Here is a 17290-nt window from a genome sequence, read left to right as displayed (position 1 = left end):
CCAGGTCTTAGTAGCTTTGTGGAAAGCCGGAAGGGTGGTAAGGGTCCGGATCTTAACAGGGAGATCGTTCCAGAGAGCCGGAGCAGCTACAGAGAAGGCCCTCCCCTGAGGAGTTGCCAGTCAACACTGGCTGACAGATGGAATTCGGAGGAGGCCTAATCTGTGGGATCTAATAGGTCTTTGGGAGGTAATTGGCAGGAGGCGGTCTCTCAAGTACCCAGGTCCGATACCATGAAGGGCTTTAAAAGTAACGACTAGCACCTTGAAGCGTGTCCGGAGACCAATAGGCAGCCAGTGCAGCTCGCGGAGGATAGGTGTAACGTGGGTGTACTGAGGTGCACCCACGATCGCTCGCGCGGCTGCATTCTGGACAAGCTGGAGTCTCCGAATACTCTTCAAGGGCAGCCCCATGTAGAGTGCATTACAGTAGTCCAGTCTTGAGGTCACGAGGGCGTGAGTGACTATCCGAAGGGCCTCCTGGTCCGGATAGGGTCGCAATTGGTGCACCAGGCGAACCTGGGCAAAGGCCCCCCTGGTCACAGCCGACAAATGATGTTCTAGTGTCAGCTGTGGATCCAGGAGGACTCCCAAATTGCGGACCCTCTCTGAGGGGCGTATAATTTCACCCCCCAGACTAAGAGATGGAATAGCTGGACCATCTTTGGGAGGGAGCATCAATAGCCACTCAGTCTTTAGTAAAAGGTGAAAGATTTATATGATCTGAAGAGAAACCAGAGTATAGCCACTCAGTCTTGTCGGGATTGAGTGCCAGCTTGTTCGTACCCATCTAGACCCTAACAGCCTCCAAGCACTGGCACATCACTTCCACCACTTCACTGAGTTGGCACGGGGCGGACAGATACAGCTGCGTATCCTCCGCATACTGGTGGTACTTGATCCCGTGCCGTTGCATGATCTCACCCAGCGGCTTCATGTAGATGTTGAATAGGAGGGGGGACAGGACCGAGCCCTGCGGCACCCCATAATTGAGGGGCCTAGGGGTCGATCTCTGACCTCCGACCAACACCGACTGCGACCTGCCCGAGAGGTAGGAGGAGAACCACCGGAGAACGGTGCCTCCCACCCCCACCTCCTGCAACCGTCGCAGAAGGATACCATGGTCGATGGTATCGAAGGCCGCTGAGAGGTCAAGAAGCACAAGGATAGAGGAGCAACCCCTATCCCTGGCTCGCCAGAGATCATCGATCAGCGCGACCAAAGCAGTTTCCGTGCTGTAACCAGGCCTGAAACCGGACTGAAAGGAGTCCAGATAATCGGTTTCATCCAAGGACCGTCAGAGTTGAAAGGCCACCACTTTCTCAACAACCTTCCCAATGAAGGGGAGGTTGGAGACTGGACAATAGTTACTCAAGCTTATTTATTGTTCTATACACTTCTTGTTCTTGTGACTACAAGAATCTAGTCAACTAAAGGTCAGCACTAAATTGGTGCTAGATAAGAGTTAGCTGAATTCAAGAGGGGCTGGACTTCGACCACCTGTACGAAATTAATGACTCCAGACTAATTCCTCTCTTGACTCCGTCCTTCTACTTGTCCTTCTCCTACACCAACATGAGGAATGCTGATTTAAACAGTTCATAATGAGAAATAATTTTCTCATTATCATAACAATTCTATTATTTGTTTTCTTTTATTAAATGATTACAGTTTTTAATTCTCTTTCACAAAGAATAGATCAATGAAAAATGTATTATTGAATTAAATATAAATATAATAAATATAAATTAATAAACAAACTGTGTTTAAGCACTGGGTTTAAGCTTCTAAAAAGTAATAAAGCAGTAAATATTTAGTATTTTTTCTGTAATCAAGGAGTGGAATCTATGATAGGGCAGTTCAAAAACTTAAGTCTGTAAAGTACAGGAGCTCTATCAGGCAGGATTTTTAACAGAATCCTCTAATTTTAGAGAAATGACATGTTTAAGAGACAGAAGATGTACTTGCAATACAAGGAAGACATTTTCCAGAAATAAATATAATAAATGTAAATATAACAGGGCACATCAGCCTAACAAGTTAATTATTATTAGCTCATTCATTAATAACTAATAAGAAATATTATATTATCATTTATTATTAACTATTATTATGTTTCATGAGAAAATTACTAACTTGTTACCACTTGTTCCTTAGATATTATATATTTTATAACATCTAATATAATTATAACATCTATCCCATTGCAATTCTATGACTTCATATTATGGTGATTTTATTATTATTAGTACACACACACACACACACACACACACAGTATATTTGTTGACACTTTATTTATATCAGTAATTGCATGACCTCTGATGCCATATGCTAAATAAATAAATAAAACCTGAACATTTATAAGCAAAGATGAGGAAGCACCTTCAATTCTGATTGTTTAGAACAGGGGTGTCAAACTTGCATCATCATGTGATGTATCATGACTTTCCCCCCCTTCGCTACACTGGGTGTGGGCATGGCCAGCTCATGATGCATCTGGGCCGCAGCCTGCGAGTTTGACATCCCTGTTGTAGAAGGAAAACCTTATGCAAATTAGATTAAGTTCTCTTTAGATTAACTTTCAATATGTTTGTCTTTGTTGAATCCATCACTCATCCTAGATTCGGATTCAACTCTCTTGTATTAAGGTTTCTGATGGCTTGCAAAATTAAATATAGTTTCATGATGAGTAATTCAGATGACTTGCCTGTCTTACTCAATGATAAACTGGACTGGAAAAAAAATAGCAGCATGTCAAATATAGTCATGAATGTTGCTCCTATGCTAGCAAGCACTGCAGTGGAAGGAAGCCAGACCTGCTAGGAGTCTGTATTCTGAATGTTCAACAGAGGACCTTCCAAATTAATCAAGAACTACAGCACAAAGCCCCAATACGTTTTATCCTTATAAGCTCCATCAAAAGGATCGTCATAGGCACAACTGGCAGAAGTAATACCACTCACCTTGTTTTGCATCTTCTGTACTAGCTGAGCCTGATGCTGTTGCCCATCCTGGAAGGCTTGCATCTTACGCTTATGTGCTTTTTCATCCGATTTAAACTGCTGTCTCATCTGCAGGAACGCTGTACTTCCTTCCTCCTCTGCTCGTTGTGCTTGCTGCAGCTACAGAAACAAATACCTGCTGTGATCCAATTGGCAGAACAAGGTTCCAGGTGCAAAATAGCAAAAAAGGGGTTGGTTTCGGTCAGGATCCAGTTTCATGAGTCAAAAAAAAAAATGGTTTACCACTTTTCTGACAATAAATTACAGGTCTGTTTCCAGGAGGACTTTCAAAAATTTTGCTAAAATAAATTTTCTATGGAAAGTATCATATTCAAACACTCCATATGTCCAGGTGCAGTTGCATAGTTAGAAGCAACAGCATATAAAAATGGAAATAACATCTCATCTACCCTTGCATGTCTAGGGGGCTGTCAATGGAATATATTTGCAACTATTGACTCTCTACATTTACACTGCAGAATGTGAGACTCAGTTGTTCCCGTCAAAGGGTTACAGTAGAATGCTAGATGGCTATTTTGCCATTCTAGTATGTGGATGATAGAACAGTGATGGGCCTCATTTGGGATGACAATGATGAGGCAAAGAGTTTGGTGAAAAAACAGCTTGGCTCTAAAAGATGGAAAAACAAAAAAGATCATTGTCGATTTCAGGAAAGGCAAGCATAGGCATACACCTCTGTATGTTAATGATTCAACTATGGAGGTAGTTAGTAGTATTAACTTTCTGAAAGTGCAGCTAATGAGTAGGTTAGTTTTGTTACTCAATAGTGAAACACTGGTGAAGTAGGCACAACAGCTACTATTTTCTGTGTGCATGAAAAGGGCAGATCTTCCTTCCCCTATCCTTACTACTTTCTATAGAGGGACAATTGAAAATATCCTGTTAAGTCTGTTTGGCTCAGAAGTATTAATGCTTTGGACAGAAATGCTGTGCAGAGAGTGGTGAGGACAGTGGAAAAAATTATTGGAAGTTAACTTTCTTCTATCCAGGACATGGCATATAAGCACTGCTTGACCAGGGTCCGTAATATTGTCAGGGACATCCTCTCTATGACTGATTTTCATAGTTGCCTTCTGGGAGGAGGCTTTCTGGTATCTGAAGCAACTAAATTCTGAAATAGCTTTGTTCCATATAGGGTTAACCTTGTTAACTCTTAAAACTCCTTTTTCCATTATGTATTCAAAATGGATTGTGATTAATATAATGTCATCTTGTATACTTGGCATTATTATATTATTATTGTTATCCTTGAGATGGTGGCATTGTTTGATGGGAGAGTGTGGCATCAGAATTTCATGTTAATGGGTATCATTGTGTATATAGGTAAATGACATTAAGTCTCTCTCTCTCTCTCTCTCTCTCTCTCTCTCTCTCTCTCTCTTTTTTTTTTTTTTTAGGGACTATTAGTACATGTAACAGTTTTGAAAGAAAATAAAGAAATTATTCATTTCTAAAATCATGACACAACGATTTATGTTAAGCCCACTTAAGGATAGATATAACTTTTTTCTTGAAAATAATTTCCTTGGCTTATCCAGTATGGGAGATTCACTCAGAGAGAACGCTTCATATGCCATCTCAAAAGATCAAAACACACTTTTGAAAAATAGTTAGCTCCTCTTAAAAACACCGTATCTTGTAAGAACATATTTATTCATGGAAATGGAGAAGCTCTGCCAAAGATATTATTCAAATGAAAACATGGTTTTAGAATTGTATAAATATATGCCACATCCATTATATCAATTAATGCAAATGCTTAAAAATTCAGAGTTAATCTGTTAGCAAGAACAAATGCAAATATAAAGAGTATTCAATCCTCAGGACTTTACGCTGCTGTGCTAGTTTATTAGCAGTTTATTTTTTCCTCTAAATTAATTTAAAGAAATATGTTCTTTAATATTCTTGTGTTTCCTATAATTCATCTGGTTATTAAAATAAAACTTGAATTAATTTCTTGTCCTGCACCATTTTATATGTTCTGAAGAAATATGGCAAACCTACTATATATATTGTAACCTACCCTTGCAAATGGTCTAACTTAGTTATTAAATGACCACTACCATTACAGACTATATCTGATTTCTTAAAATCTAAATACTATTTAAATTACTAACCTCATTTAGTACTATAGCTCCCCCACTCATGAGACTTTCATTTAGCAGTCATATCAATCCACCAGGCATAGCAAATCAGTCTCCTTTAAATAAATGTTGAAATGCAGAAATTTCTACTGACACATACATACACACAATATATATTTTGCACATACTCCTTCATTTGCATCTCTCCCTCCCTCTCTCTGTGTTACACATGAAATATGTTCACAACCAATAAACACTTATAATTACTTGAATGTAGGTTCCCACTTCTTTCAATAGACCTTTATTCAAAAATGTGTTCATTAATTTACGTAATTCTTACCCTTTCACTAACAGCTTGATATTTGCTAGCCAACTCATCCTTCTCTGCACGAGTGTGTGCCAACAGGTCCTCAAGGCGAGAAAGTTCCTTCTGCAATAAGTAGTTTTCTTCTTGCATATTGGTTGGAATGTCTGTTTTTGATAAACCTGGAAACATTAATCAATAGATTATGGCAAGTCAATCAACTAGTGGCTTGAAATCAATGCAATATTGTTATTTTAGCTGGAGGTTTGGCTTCATGCATGTACCCAGATACCACATACTCTTGTTTTTAGGAAGCAGGAACACGGATAATTCTCTTAGCAATGTAATTTCAACAATAAATAGATTAGAACACCTAACATCAAAAAGAATAAGCTGGCATTTTGGATTTAGCTAATATTTGACATAAATAGAGATGGATGATAAATCTGTTGTATCAGAACTTGTGTCAGGCCTGCAGCGGTTCCTTTAAGAATCTTTGGCCTGCCACTCTCTCATTAAGGGAGGGATTTAGCAAGGGGTAGAATGTGTTGTTTTCAAAATAAAAAATTCCTTCCTAGAAGCTCAAGGTCATCTTTTGTCTCCCAAACCTTTGCACCTGATCGGAAGCAGTTGGGTGTAGGTGCTAGCGTGGAAGAAGAAGATTGGCCCATGTGATGGACTGTGGGTGTGGGGGCAAGATCATGAACTTTTAACTGGGTGGGATTCCGATGTAACTTCCAGAGTTGGAATCCCACAGCACGATGCCAACATGCCTGCCTTATTAAATTGGAACCTTAAGCATAGCTTTGCCTTTGACTCTGATTTAATTCTGCATGATATTTGGAACGCTGACAACTTGATTAGACAGACTACATCAAAGCAACCTCAATTCATAGAACAATTTGAATATAGAATAATTTGAAAGTGAATATAGTAGAAAAGATGTTCACAAGGATGCATACCTACAGAGAAATGCACATGAAATGATGTTAAATGTTCATAGACATTTTCACAGAGTTTCTGAAATTTGCAAAATTGAGAACCTAAGGAAAACTAAGCCTGGAAAAAAAATATCAACCCAGCCTTCAGGTTTATGGTATATGAAGACTTGCTTCCTTATTTTGAATACACATTCTTCTTGAAAGAGCCCCTGAAAGAGTTTGCTGTTTCCAGTTTCATAGAACCTCTTATCACAACTCCTTTAGCCTTCCTGTAAAAAAACAAATGAGAAGTAGTTGTGCACTAAAACTATTTTGCTAATGACTATAAAATATGTGATGGGTACTGAGCATCAACATGGGTTTTGTCCTTTCCACAATAGACCTGAGATGTAATGTTCGCCAATTTCTACATTCCCTCATTGGTCGTGGAGGAACTGCTACTCATCTCTTGGTGCAATGAGGATCATTGTAGGCTATTATAGAAATGGCTTATGCTCGTTTAAGGAGTGATTTGGAATGACAGCGCAGAAATGGATCCAGTCACTTTTCCAAGCTACCTAATTGATACTCTGCCAGGGAACCAGAGGAAATTTTACTGGAAAGAATAGATGACTAGCTCTCTTTTTACATTCTTTGTGAAGGAGATTCTGGGAGATACTGGAGAAACACATCCAATACACATCTGGTTAGGAAGTCAATCCACTCCTAATATCAATTTATGAGTTTCTGCCTTGGTGCCATTTCCCTGCTTTTAAATCCACACACATTAACTGTTAAAGGGATGTCAAATTTAAGGCAGTACCTGATGGATCAGATAAACTTTCTGTAACAATCTGTCGAATTCTGGCTGGGATCGTTACAGGTGCAGCCTTTTCTCCTTCCCCTCGCACAGTCAATGCTTTGTCATCTCTGCTTGCTCTGGGATGCAGTACTGTATCTTCTAGGGTCTGAAATACACTCAAACATCAAAGCCAGGCTGAAAAACATGTTGGATTTTAGTCAGCCATTGATGGAAAATGGATTACTTGGAAACACTCCTCCATACCTATGAATATAGGCATGAAGGTCTCTCTCTCTCTCTAGGTTTCTATGGTTGCTGGAGTGCTGACTCCAGGATTCATGGGAATTTAGTTGCATAGTCTTACTCTTCTCAGTCAGCAACCTATAATATATGGCTAGCAAGAGGTGGGGATGGGGAACTTTGCAAGTCTGGGAGTAGAGCCAGCATCATAGTTCAGCTTTACCCTCTCAGTTTAGTATGCATTCAGCTTGTCTAAACTCAATGAAAAGAATGAGTTTAGGCATTGCACAAGATCTGGGCATTTGGACCCCAGCCATTTATCATCATGTTGATGAAACATCCTAAACTTAACCACAGTAAAAATATTACTTTAAACTTGGAATATGTAAAGACTTTGCTATAGCTATGGATGAAAGAAAGGGAAGCTTCCTGAATATGTCATATACAAAAAGGCTAATAGGGCATGCTTATGCCATAGTTAAGGGTATTTCAGAATAAGTCTTTTGTGGAGTCAGGACTAGTAAGTAATTAGATGAGAGAATTCCAGAGAATACCTGACAACACTCAGATTATTATTTTTAAAAAAACAGAAAGCACAAAGGGCAAACGGCTTCCTTACAGTTATCTCCTTGTGTTGTGTATGCATATAGTACCTATTTAATAGCAACTATTAAACTTTTAATGATAAGTACAAAAGAACATTTTGGCAATGCCAAACAGGAGTTCCTTTAGAGAAATGTTTTTAGACAAAATATTACACATTTGTACTTTGACTTTAAAACATTTTTGAAGGAAAACTGAGACTATTTACTAAAAAAAATGCAAATGGATTTTACCACAGAATAGTGTAAGGGACCAGATGAAGACATTCAGAATCTACCTCTGATTTTAAAGTCATCTTTTCCTTTAAGTATTTTGCCCCTTCAGTTCACATTTTTTTTGTAAATCATGAGTTGTTTTGAACTAACTTAGCTTTACACACTATGCCTGTTGACCAATTTATAAATTTTTACAAAGTTAAATAATTACTGTGCTTTGTTTTGGCTTTATAGGAATCCTTTATTTTTTTACTTTTTATCTATGCCAAAACACATGTAATATACTAAAGAATGTTCATGTTCCTTGTTGATATTCACTTGGTATTTATTATAGCAACATTCTTATCTGTGGTAATTAAGCTAAACAAATACATATAAGAACACTGTTTTTAAAGAAATACATTCAATTATATTAAAACATGAGGCCATCTTATTTTATACATAAACTGAATTAGTAAGGCATATATTGTCTAGTATATAATTATATGCATATTGTAAGTGCTTTATATACTAATGTTTTCTTCGGTGCTGGGTTTTTTGTTTTTTGTTTGCTTTTGAAAAGGATTTCATTTCTATAACATGTTGTACTCTAATGAAATAATGTTCCTGGCATTTGGGATTCTTCTCCCTGTTGTATTCCATCAAGAAATTATATCAACATACCACTACTGAAAATCGTGCTCCCGACCTTATATTTATCTATAAAATTTCAGAGAGTGCATTTTTGGTCAAATAGCAATATTGTTGCTATTTGAAATATATTATTCCCTGGTGTGTTATTGTCTTTAAGGTTCAGGACAAGTACAGAGGAAGAGTTTAATTTATCCCAGGAGATGCTAGCAATTTATGACTCTCTTGTAAAGTACGATGAGATTTGGTATTTAAGCAGATTACAGTAAATAGAAACATTTCTCATCTTGTTGACAAAGGTATCTCTCTGTGTAATGATGCTGTAACAATGATACTTCATTGGTGCAGCTCTACTGTGTTTATAGGGTAAGAATATTTTGGGTAATTAAATAAAATACAGTACAGGTACCAAACCATTTCTGTATTTAAAAGTCTCTCCTGGAAATTAAAAAAAGAAAAGAAGATCAAGAGGCTGGTGGCAATGTGCTTTATGTGCTTATGTAATTATGAATTTTGTCTCTTAACGATCTCTCAATTTCTTGGATTTCTATTACCTGCCTTAAAATGATAAAGGTAACAAATCAAACTGGGTCTTTATTATCCTAGGTCATCTAAGGGATTGAGGTACAGACAATTATTAGGAAGAAAAATAAAGTACAAAACTAAAGTGTAAAATGTAAAAAGGCACATACTGTATATCTGAGACATATACAGTATAAAAGATTAAAAAATGAGAATCTAAAAATCAGAAGAGAAGTGTTAGGGAAGGCTTTCTGTATGCAGTGTGACAGAAATAATATAGCAAACCAGGTGTTCACTGAATGTAGTTTAATACATTGAATCCCAAGCACGTCAGAAATCAATATCTGACAAAAAATGCTTCTTCTGCTAACTAGCATACAGACATAGCCATTATTCTACTCTTATGATTACTGAATGCCTGGGGTAATTTATTAACAAATTGGAATGGGGGGGGGGGAGTGATTTTGTTTTGTGTTTAGAGGTTCGCAAATGTGACCGCTTGCACAGCCTTCTGCGCATGCGCTTTTGACAAAAAAAATGGGATCCCCTAAATGGGATGCTGTAGAGACAAGGTGGGTGGATGGAGCCACCTGTGATTTCCGCTACCAGTTTGGCCTAACTGGTCCAAACCGGTAGAATACGACCTCTGATTTGATATATGCAAAATCAACAGTTCATTGATTTCTTGTTCAGACACACCTAGATACTAGAATTCTCTGTCAATATAGTTTATTTTGCTATAATTGCAAATTTGGACTCAAACTAGGTGTAGTGTGTTATCCAGATCTGATCTCTGCTATATTTTGGAGATTTCACTTGTTTCAATAGGTTGACATAATACTATCCCTGAGAAATTTAGAAGCATGTTGTATTAGGAATGTACTCATTGTGTTTGCATGCACATGTGTAGTCATAGATGTATTATCTACATACTGTCCTATCATGAAAAAGAATTGTAATTATATACCCATCTGTAAAATCAATGATTATTTTCTGGTTGTCATTCTTGGTATGGGATAGGGACAGATTGAACATCTTATTTAATCTCTTAACCTTTCTCAAATACGAGTAAAAGAAAGATAACTGTAAAGAAACAACCCAAAGGTTATATTCTAATTAAATACTACAATACCCCAGCGTTTTTCAGTCTCAGCAACTTTAAGATGTGTGGACTTCAAATCCCACAACCTGGGGAATTCTGGGAGTTGAAGTCCATACATCTTAAAGTTGCTGAGATTGAGAAACATTGGACTAGCAACATAATGCACATGATAGCTAACGTTGTAAAATTTGCAGGAAAAAGAACCCCGAGGAATACATAGTTTTGTAAGGGAATCATCTCCCTTTAGCAACTTGTACGGTTCATTCTAAATCATTTTAGCCTTTCTGCTTTTGAACATAACAGATGCTGTGCTTGAATATAAAAAATGCGAGAGTTGCAAAAATGCCAGTTGTATAACTGTAACAGTCAAGCTGCCTATCAGCAAAGGCACAGATTAAAAAAAAAATAGTTTGGTAATGAGTTACAGCTGTATCACGGAGCCTCTGAAAAGGGACTATGGAGAGAGCTGCACTCTTTGCAATAGGGGAAAGGCTGGCACAAATGGGGCAACTATAGAAAAAAATAAATCAGGTCAAAGTAACAGCAACACTGTTCATTCACAAAAAGTGAAAGAAAGAGCTACCCACCAATAAGTATCACACAAATATAATCCTTGTGTAACTTTGAAGTGATGTTCCCATGACATACTTACCAATTGTTCACTTAGTCATAGCTTAAAAAATTAATTACTGTATTTTTCGGAGTATAAGACGCGCCAAGATTTTGAAGAGGCAAATTAAAAAAAAAGTTTTTGCACTCTGCAGATCTCCCAAAATGGCTCGTTTTTCATGAAAATGCCCCCCCTTTTTTCAAAAATAGGACATGAATTTAGGAGGCTTGTAGAGTGCTCTTGGGGGCTGGGGGGGAATTTGAGGAAAAAATGGCCCATTTTTCGCTCATATTTGCTCTCCCTAGCCCTCAGGAGCACTCTGAAAGCCTTTTAAAGGCTATGCATGGCCATTTTGGTGAAGGGGGCAGGGTTTCAGGAGGCAAAAAAAAATGCTGTACTCAGTGTATAAGATGCACCCAGATTTTCAGCCTCTTTTCTGAGAGAAAAAGGTGCATCTTATACTCCGAAAAAACAGTATTCTATTAGTTACACTGAACAATATTCTTGGTTGGGTTCATAAAGGTAAAGGTTCCCCTCGCACATATGTGCTAGTCGTTCCCGACTCTAGGAGGCAGTGCTCATCTCCATTTCAAAACCAAAGAGCCAGTGCTGTCCAAAGATATCTCCATGGTCACGTGGCCAGCATGACTAAACACCGAAGGCGCACGGAATGCTGTTACCTTCCCACTAAAGTGATCCCTATTTTTCTACTTGCACTTTTATGTGCTTTCGAACTGCTATGTTGGCAGGTTGGGTTAATACAACATGCTAAATAGCTAGAATACTATTTGGTAGTTTGTAGATTAGTACAGTAGAAAGCTGACATTTTATTTTCTATGACCAACATAGATTAATAATAACTGTGATCACATCATTAATATCAAATGTATTACATTTCAATTAGGATAGAAAAACTAATTACGGCGCAAAAGGTTTTATGCTCTACTCTGGAAAGTACCCTTTTCGATAGGAATCATAAACTGGATGTTATGTTAAACAGTTGTACAGGTTGTCCTCAACTTATAACCACAATTGAGGCCCAAATTTATGTTGCTAAGTGAGAAATTTGTTAGGTGAGTTTTGCCCCATCTTCTGACTTTTCTTGCCCCATTTGTTAAGTGAATCATTGGAGCTGTTAAATTAGTAACATGGTTGTTAAGTGAGTGTGATTTCCCTAGTGACTTTGCTTGTCAGAAGGTTGCAAAAGGGGATCATGTGATCCCGGGACACTGCAACTGTCATAAATATTAGTCAGTTGTCAAGCATCCAAATGTAAATCACATGACCATGGAGATGCAATAATCGTCATTAAGTGTGAAAAACTGTCATAAGTCACATTTCCAATGCCGTTGTAACTTTGAACAGGCACTAAGTGAACTGTTGTAAGTTGAGGACTACCTGTACTACACGTACAGCAGAATGCTCAATTATATTTCAAAGATTTCTTGTCCCCTTTTTCTAAGAGCAATCTAATTTAAGTACTTTATTTAAGAATTGGCTCCTTTGGAGTCTTTCACAATTAACTAAAGCTTGCTTATGTTATTTCTATTGAAAATGCTGGCTTTATTAACAGTTCCTAGGTTTGTACAATATAATGGTGGAGTCTGAATACTGGTTAAGCAGATCTAGCCTATATATGTTTATTCTGAACAATATACAGAGAGAGACTTGCAACTTATTTGCAATTATTTAAAGTGGAATATGTGTGAAGAATCTGCCTTTCTAAACAATTTTTGAATACTGCTAAAATTAGAATGTACACTCCAAGGTTATTATTTGTTTTGCAAATTATTCTAGGAGAGGATATGTGTTTGGTTTCCTCTGTGGTGATCTAATTTTATATTCCCAATGGAACTGTACGCAGTGAATGAGAAGTTTGAATTATATGCATCTGAATTCTATGGATGTTCACTGAGAAGTCTAGTTAAGTTCAATAAAAATCATTGCAATTTAAAGCACTATGAAATTGCACCCCCGAGTTGCAATAGTTTCTATACATGGTTGGGAATGAGTCCCATTTAACACAATGTGCTTCCTGAGTAAACTTGCATAAAAGAATGCTGCTGTTAATTGTTTGGTTACTTGGAAAGCAATTTTCTTGCACTCGCTACTCTTTTGTTCTTAATCGCAATCCTTAAATCTTACTGCCCTCTAGCGTATTTAAAATATTGACAACTCCATAAGATCCAAGGCAACTTTACTCCATGTAAGAAAAAAAAATACTAATTGTTACTGAAGTTACCTATTATATTTTTAAACATCAGGGCATGCAACATTTGACAAAGCTTATGACTGTATAATAAATATCAAGTGCTCTTTAGATTACAAATAGTTTGAAGATAAATAACATTGATATGGCTGACTCTGGATCATAATAGTAGGCATAAGAATGTATTCACATAATATGTTAACCTATGGTTAATTTACTTAATTATGCTTTATTGAATAAACAAAATTGAGTTTGTTTATAAAGCCTACTAACCTAAAAAAAACTTTAGCCCTTTTTCCATAAATCAAGTGACAAACTACAATAATTTTGTTTACAATACACAAAACTACAAATAACTAAACTACTTCTACATTAAGATGCTTACCAGCAGAATCTTTGCTAAGTATGGCCTCATGCAGTGTTTCTCAACCTTGGGGACTTTAAGTCCTGTGGACTTCAACTCCCAGAATTCTCCAGAATTCCCCTACGCTGGCTGGGGGATTCTGGGAGTTGAGGTCCACAGGACTTAAAGTTCCCAAGGTTGAGAAACACTGGCCTCATGGTTTCTATAAACTATCTATTGTAATACTTGACACAACTTTCCTGCATTCCAATTTAATTTGGCCATGACATCAAACTTTTCTTATAAATGTTCCATATAGAAAAAGCATGAGAAATTAATCTTATTCATACAGCTTCTCCCTTTAATTTGAAATTACTTAAGAAACCACAGTCTATTTCCCTTTTCCAAGTCCTCGACATTAATATGTATATGGTCCTTCACTTACATTATTCTCATAATAACGGGGTAAAAGATATTGCAGCTCATTACCCTCCAACAAACGTTGAGACTGAGAGAGTAGAATTTGGAATTATTGACTCCTAGGTCAATATTCTAATTATTACACTGGCACTTGCATCAAGGGACCAGTTAAACTGAAACTTATAGAATAAAGTCATTAAAATCATTAAAAGGTTATTACAGTCTTTTTATATAAAAAAAGCAAACTCAGCATTCCATCAGCAGTATTTTGTCCAGAAAAAAAAAACTGCAGGGGAGCACACTAACTTCCCACCCCCCTTATTTCACTACCCAAGCTGAACATCTGAATTATGCCGTCACGTATTCCCTTTCTTCTCCTCCCCTCCCGCAGGTGTTCCTTAGGAATGGAATATTGAGAGGTAGGAGTGGGTGAGCTTAGTCCCATTTTACTTTGAAATTAATCAATTAGAATACTTTATTTGGCCAAGCGTGATTGGACACACAAAGAATTTGTCTCCGGTGCAAGGGGTTTCATGGGAGGTATTAAAAAGCTGCTCTTTCACTAACCTGGATTGCGGCTTCCAACCTTAAACTTGGCTTCTCCACATTTCCCTCGCTCATCGCTCAAAACCGGGCCGGGCCCGAAGAGGGAAACCAACGCTAGCCTAGCAAGACTTCCCGCTACATGCAGAACAAGAGAAGTGCATGCATATTTGTGTCCCAACTAATCCGGTGTCAGTGACTGTTGATCCTTCTTCGCTACCTTTTAGAACGGAGGAGGTGTGTAAGAGACCTGGCTCAAGTTGCTAAGGCAATGAGAACGCCGAGTCCCTCATGTTGTCATAGAAATAGAATGCACCCCGGGGTTGCCACGGTGACAAGAGACGCGGCAAACCGAACTGTTTTCCTAGGTCAGGCTGCAAAGAGAACAGGAGATATTCTGTTCACAGGACAATTGGACGTTATCTAGAAGACAATCTGAACCAAGAATCACATCCACAGAACATTCGACACCACCTTTTACTACTCTACACGACAGTATATTTAGGCGGAAAACTTTAGCGATTGAATCTTTTTTTTTTTAAACAGTCATTTTTGGGTGCAACATTAATCTCATGTCCTTATTAATGCATCATAGTTATGCAGGATATTCTAGGAAATAGGTTTGATTAATCATACTGCATTTTATTTCCATATTTATGATGGGGATAATTAAATGTGTAGACAATTCGTGAAGAATTTATTAGCAGTATTTGTGAAGTGGCTTTCAACATAAATATTAAATCAGTGTACCTTCAGCATTGCATTCATTAAAAAAAGTGTTTTTTAGGCAGCATGTGTGGGTCCATATGTTTCCTATTGAGCCATAATTTCCATAAGTCTTATTAGCATAAGCAATAGCTGTTGGGAGCTAAAGTCCAATTTACCTGAAAGATAGCAGATTGGAAAAGGCTGCTCTAAGGAATCAATTGCCGTATAGACAATATTTCCCTTTTCTTGATATTTCCCTTTTAAAAAAATACAGTAAATACATCAAGGTCTGGCTCTTGAGCAATTTTTTAAAAATCAAAAGCAATGTTATGAGGCTGTATTCTTCAAAAAAAATTGAATTAAATGTAAAGCAAAACATAAAAAGAAACATTTAAAGTACATTAAATAAAATCAGTAGTGTATAACGTTCTTGAAGACAATGTGATATAATGCAATCTTAGACTTGTTTTCTCAGAACTGAAACACTTGTTTCTCTTGTGATCTTTTTACATAACTTTTTTAAATTTAGTAGATTTAATTTTGTTTGGTATCTTTGAGGGTTTTTTACATTGATATATGTTGTAACAAGCAATTGATTATGTGCTATTACGTTGTTGACTTCTAGCAAGCACATACATTTTGTCTAGGATGGTCTGCCCCTATCTTGATCTTTCTGATCTTCAGAAGTGCACTTTAGTTACTGTAACTGAGCCCATTCACCTTGCTGTTGATCAGCCTCTTCTCCTTCCTCCTTTCATCTTTCCCAACATTAGTACCTTCACCAGAGAATTTGCTCTTTGCACAATAAGTGTAACACAGGATAATTTAGGCCTGGTTATTTGTAGTTCCAGTGAAAGTTCTGAGTTAATTTGTTCAATGATTCATTTTATTAATTTATTTATTCAATGTTTTTATAGGGCGTCCAACTCAAACAATGAGACTGGGTGACATGCAACAAAAACCAAATAGTAAACAGGAAAAAAAAAACCATAGTTGCTCAACATTTTTAAAAAATCAACCCAACATATAAAATATGAAATGGCAACTGAACACAATAATTAAAACAACCAAAAGGGGATTCCATTCAACTGGACTCTAATGGCTGGGGGGAGGGAGGGAACTAGGTTTTGATGGCTTATAAAACAGCAAACAAATTTGGGGTGACTATTGTGTATCAGGGCCACAGAGTGAAACCATTAAAGAGGCACAGGGACATCCATCAAAAAGGTGCAATAAGAGGGCAGAGTTTAACAGAGATAATGGTAGAAAATGTGTGATCCCTATGGAAGTGTGTGTGGTGGATAGATGGTCTTCGGAGAAGGTGTCCCACAAATAATCCAGCCCCATGTCATGTAGGACTTTAACTGGCAGCTTGAATTTCACCCAGAAGCCTACTGGGAGCCAGTGCAGCTTGCTGAGTAATTGTGTCACATGGGTGTAACAAGCTGTGTCCATAACTACCTGCTTTACTACCTTCTGGATCAACTGCAACTTCAAGGAAAGCTGCATGCAGAACATATTGCAACAGTCCAAATGTGAGGCCGCTAAGGTGTGGGTGACCACCACAATCATTGCACAATCATAGGAGAATTACCCTTGGCAGTATTACTTTGATAGCCTGTTTATATTTCATTAGTCCATAACCCATAACCCAGGAGTTAAGTTGATGTATACGATTTTCCTTTACCACAAAGTCTATTGAGATGGTGACTTCTGTTGTGATGAGCTTTGTGATTGAGTGGGAACTGAACACTGGGTCAATACAGCTGGATTAGCCCCACTTTAATCTGTATGGATTTATTCCAGTAAACCCAGTTTTTCAGGCTAGCTGGGTAGGACAAGTCTGATGTACCAGAAAATAATATTGAGACAACCGGATGCCTCAGATGTATCATCTGAACATACCAGTTTGACTGTTTTAAAATAACTTGGCACTTTATCAACTATGAAACAGGGAAACGGGAGGGTATTTTTAATGCATGAGTGGAATTTTACTGCGTATGCTGCTCCTC

At 37.5% G+C, this 17290-nt stretch overlaps 1 protein-coding gene across 6 annotated transcripts in view; it reads right to left on the bottom strand.

The window, feature by feature from the left end:
• CROCC2 (ciliary rootlet coiled-coil, rootletin family member 2) overlaps positions 1–14779 on the bottom strand; it is a 101085-nt gene extending 86306 nt beyond the window's left edge. For 3 of the 6 annotated variants that reach the window (XM_087725526.1, XM_087725528.1, XM_087725529.1), the window contains exons 1-4: positions 14595–14779; positions 7155–7299; positions 5448–5593; positions 2964–3122 (exon numbers count right to left, since the gene is read on the bottom strand). In XM_087725526.1, coding sequence (XP_087581652.1) covers positions 2964–3122; positions 5448–5593; positions 7155–7299; positions 14595–14648 — 504 coding nt within the window. In that variant the 5' untranslated portion in view covers positions 14649–14779. Of the gene's footprint in view, positions 1–2963; positions 3123–5447; positions 5594–6373; positions 7112–7154; positions 7300–14594 lie in introns of those variants that run through there. The other 3 variants (XM_087725527.1, XM_087725531.1, XM_087725530.1) reach the window with 3 other exon arrangements.
• Positions 14780–17290: the final 2511 nt, after the last annotated feature.

Source organism: Thamnophis sirtalis, unplaced genomic scaffold (genome assembly GCF_051295495.1).
Source record: "Thamnophis sirtalis isolate CommonGarterSnake01/CBP01778 unplaced genomic scaffold, rThaSir2_p1.2 scaffold_11, whole genome shotgun sequence".
In the NCBI taxonomy this organism is placed as follows: Eukaryota; Metazoa; Chordata; class Lepidosauria; order Squamata; family Natricidae; genus Thamnophis; species Thamnophis sirtalis.
This window is presented reverse-complemented; position numbering and strand designations above follow the sequence as displayed.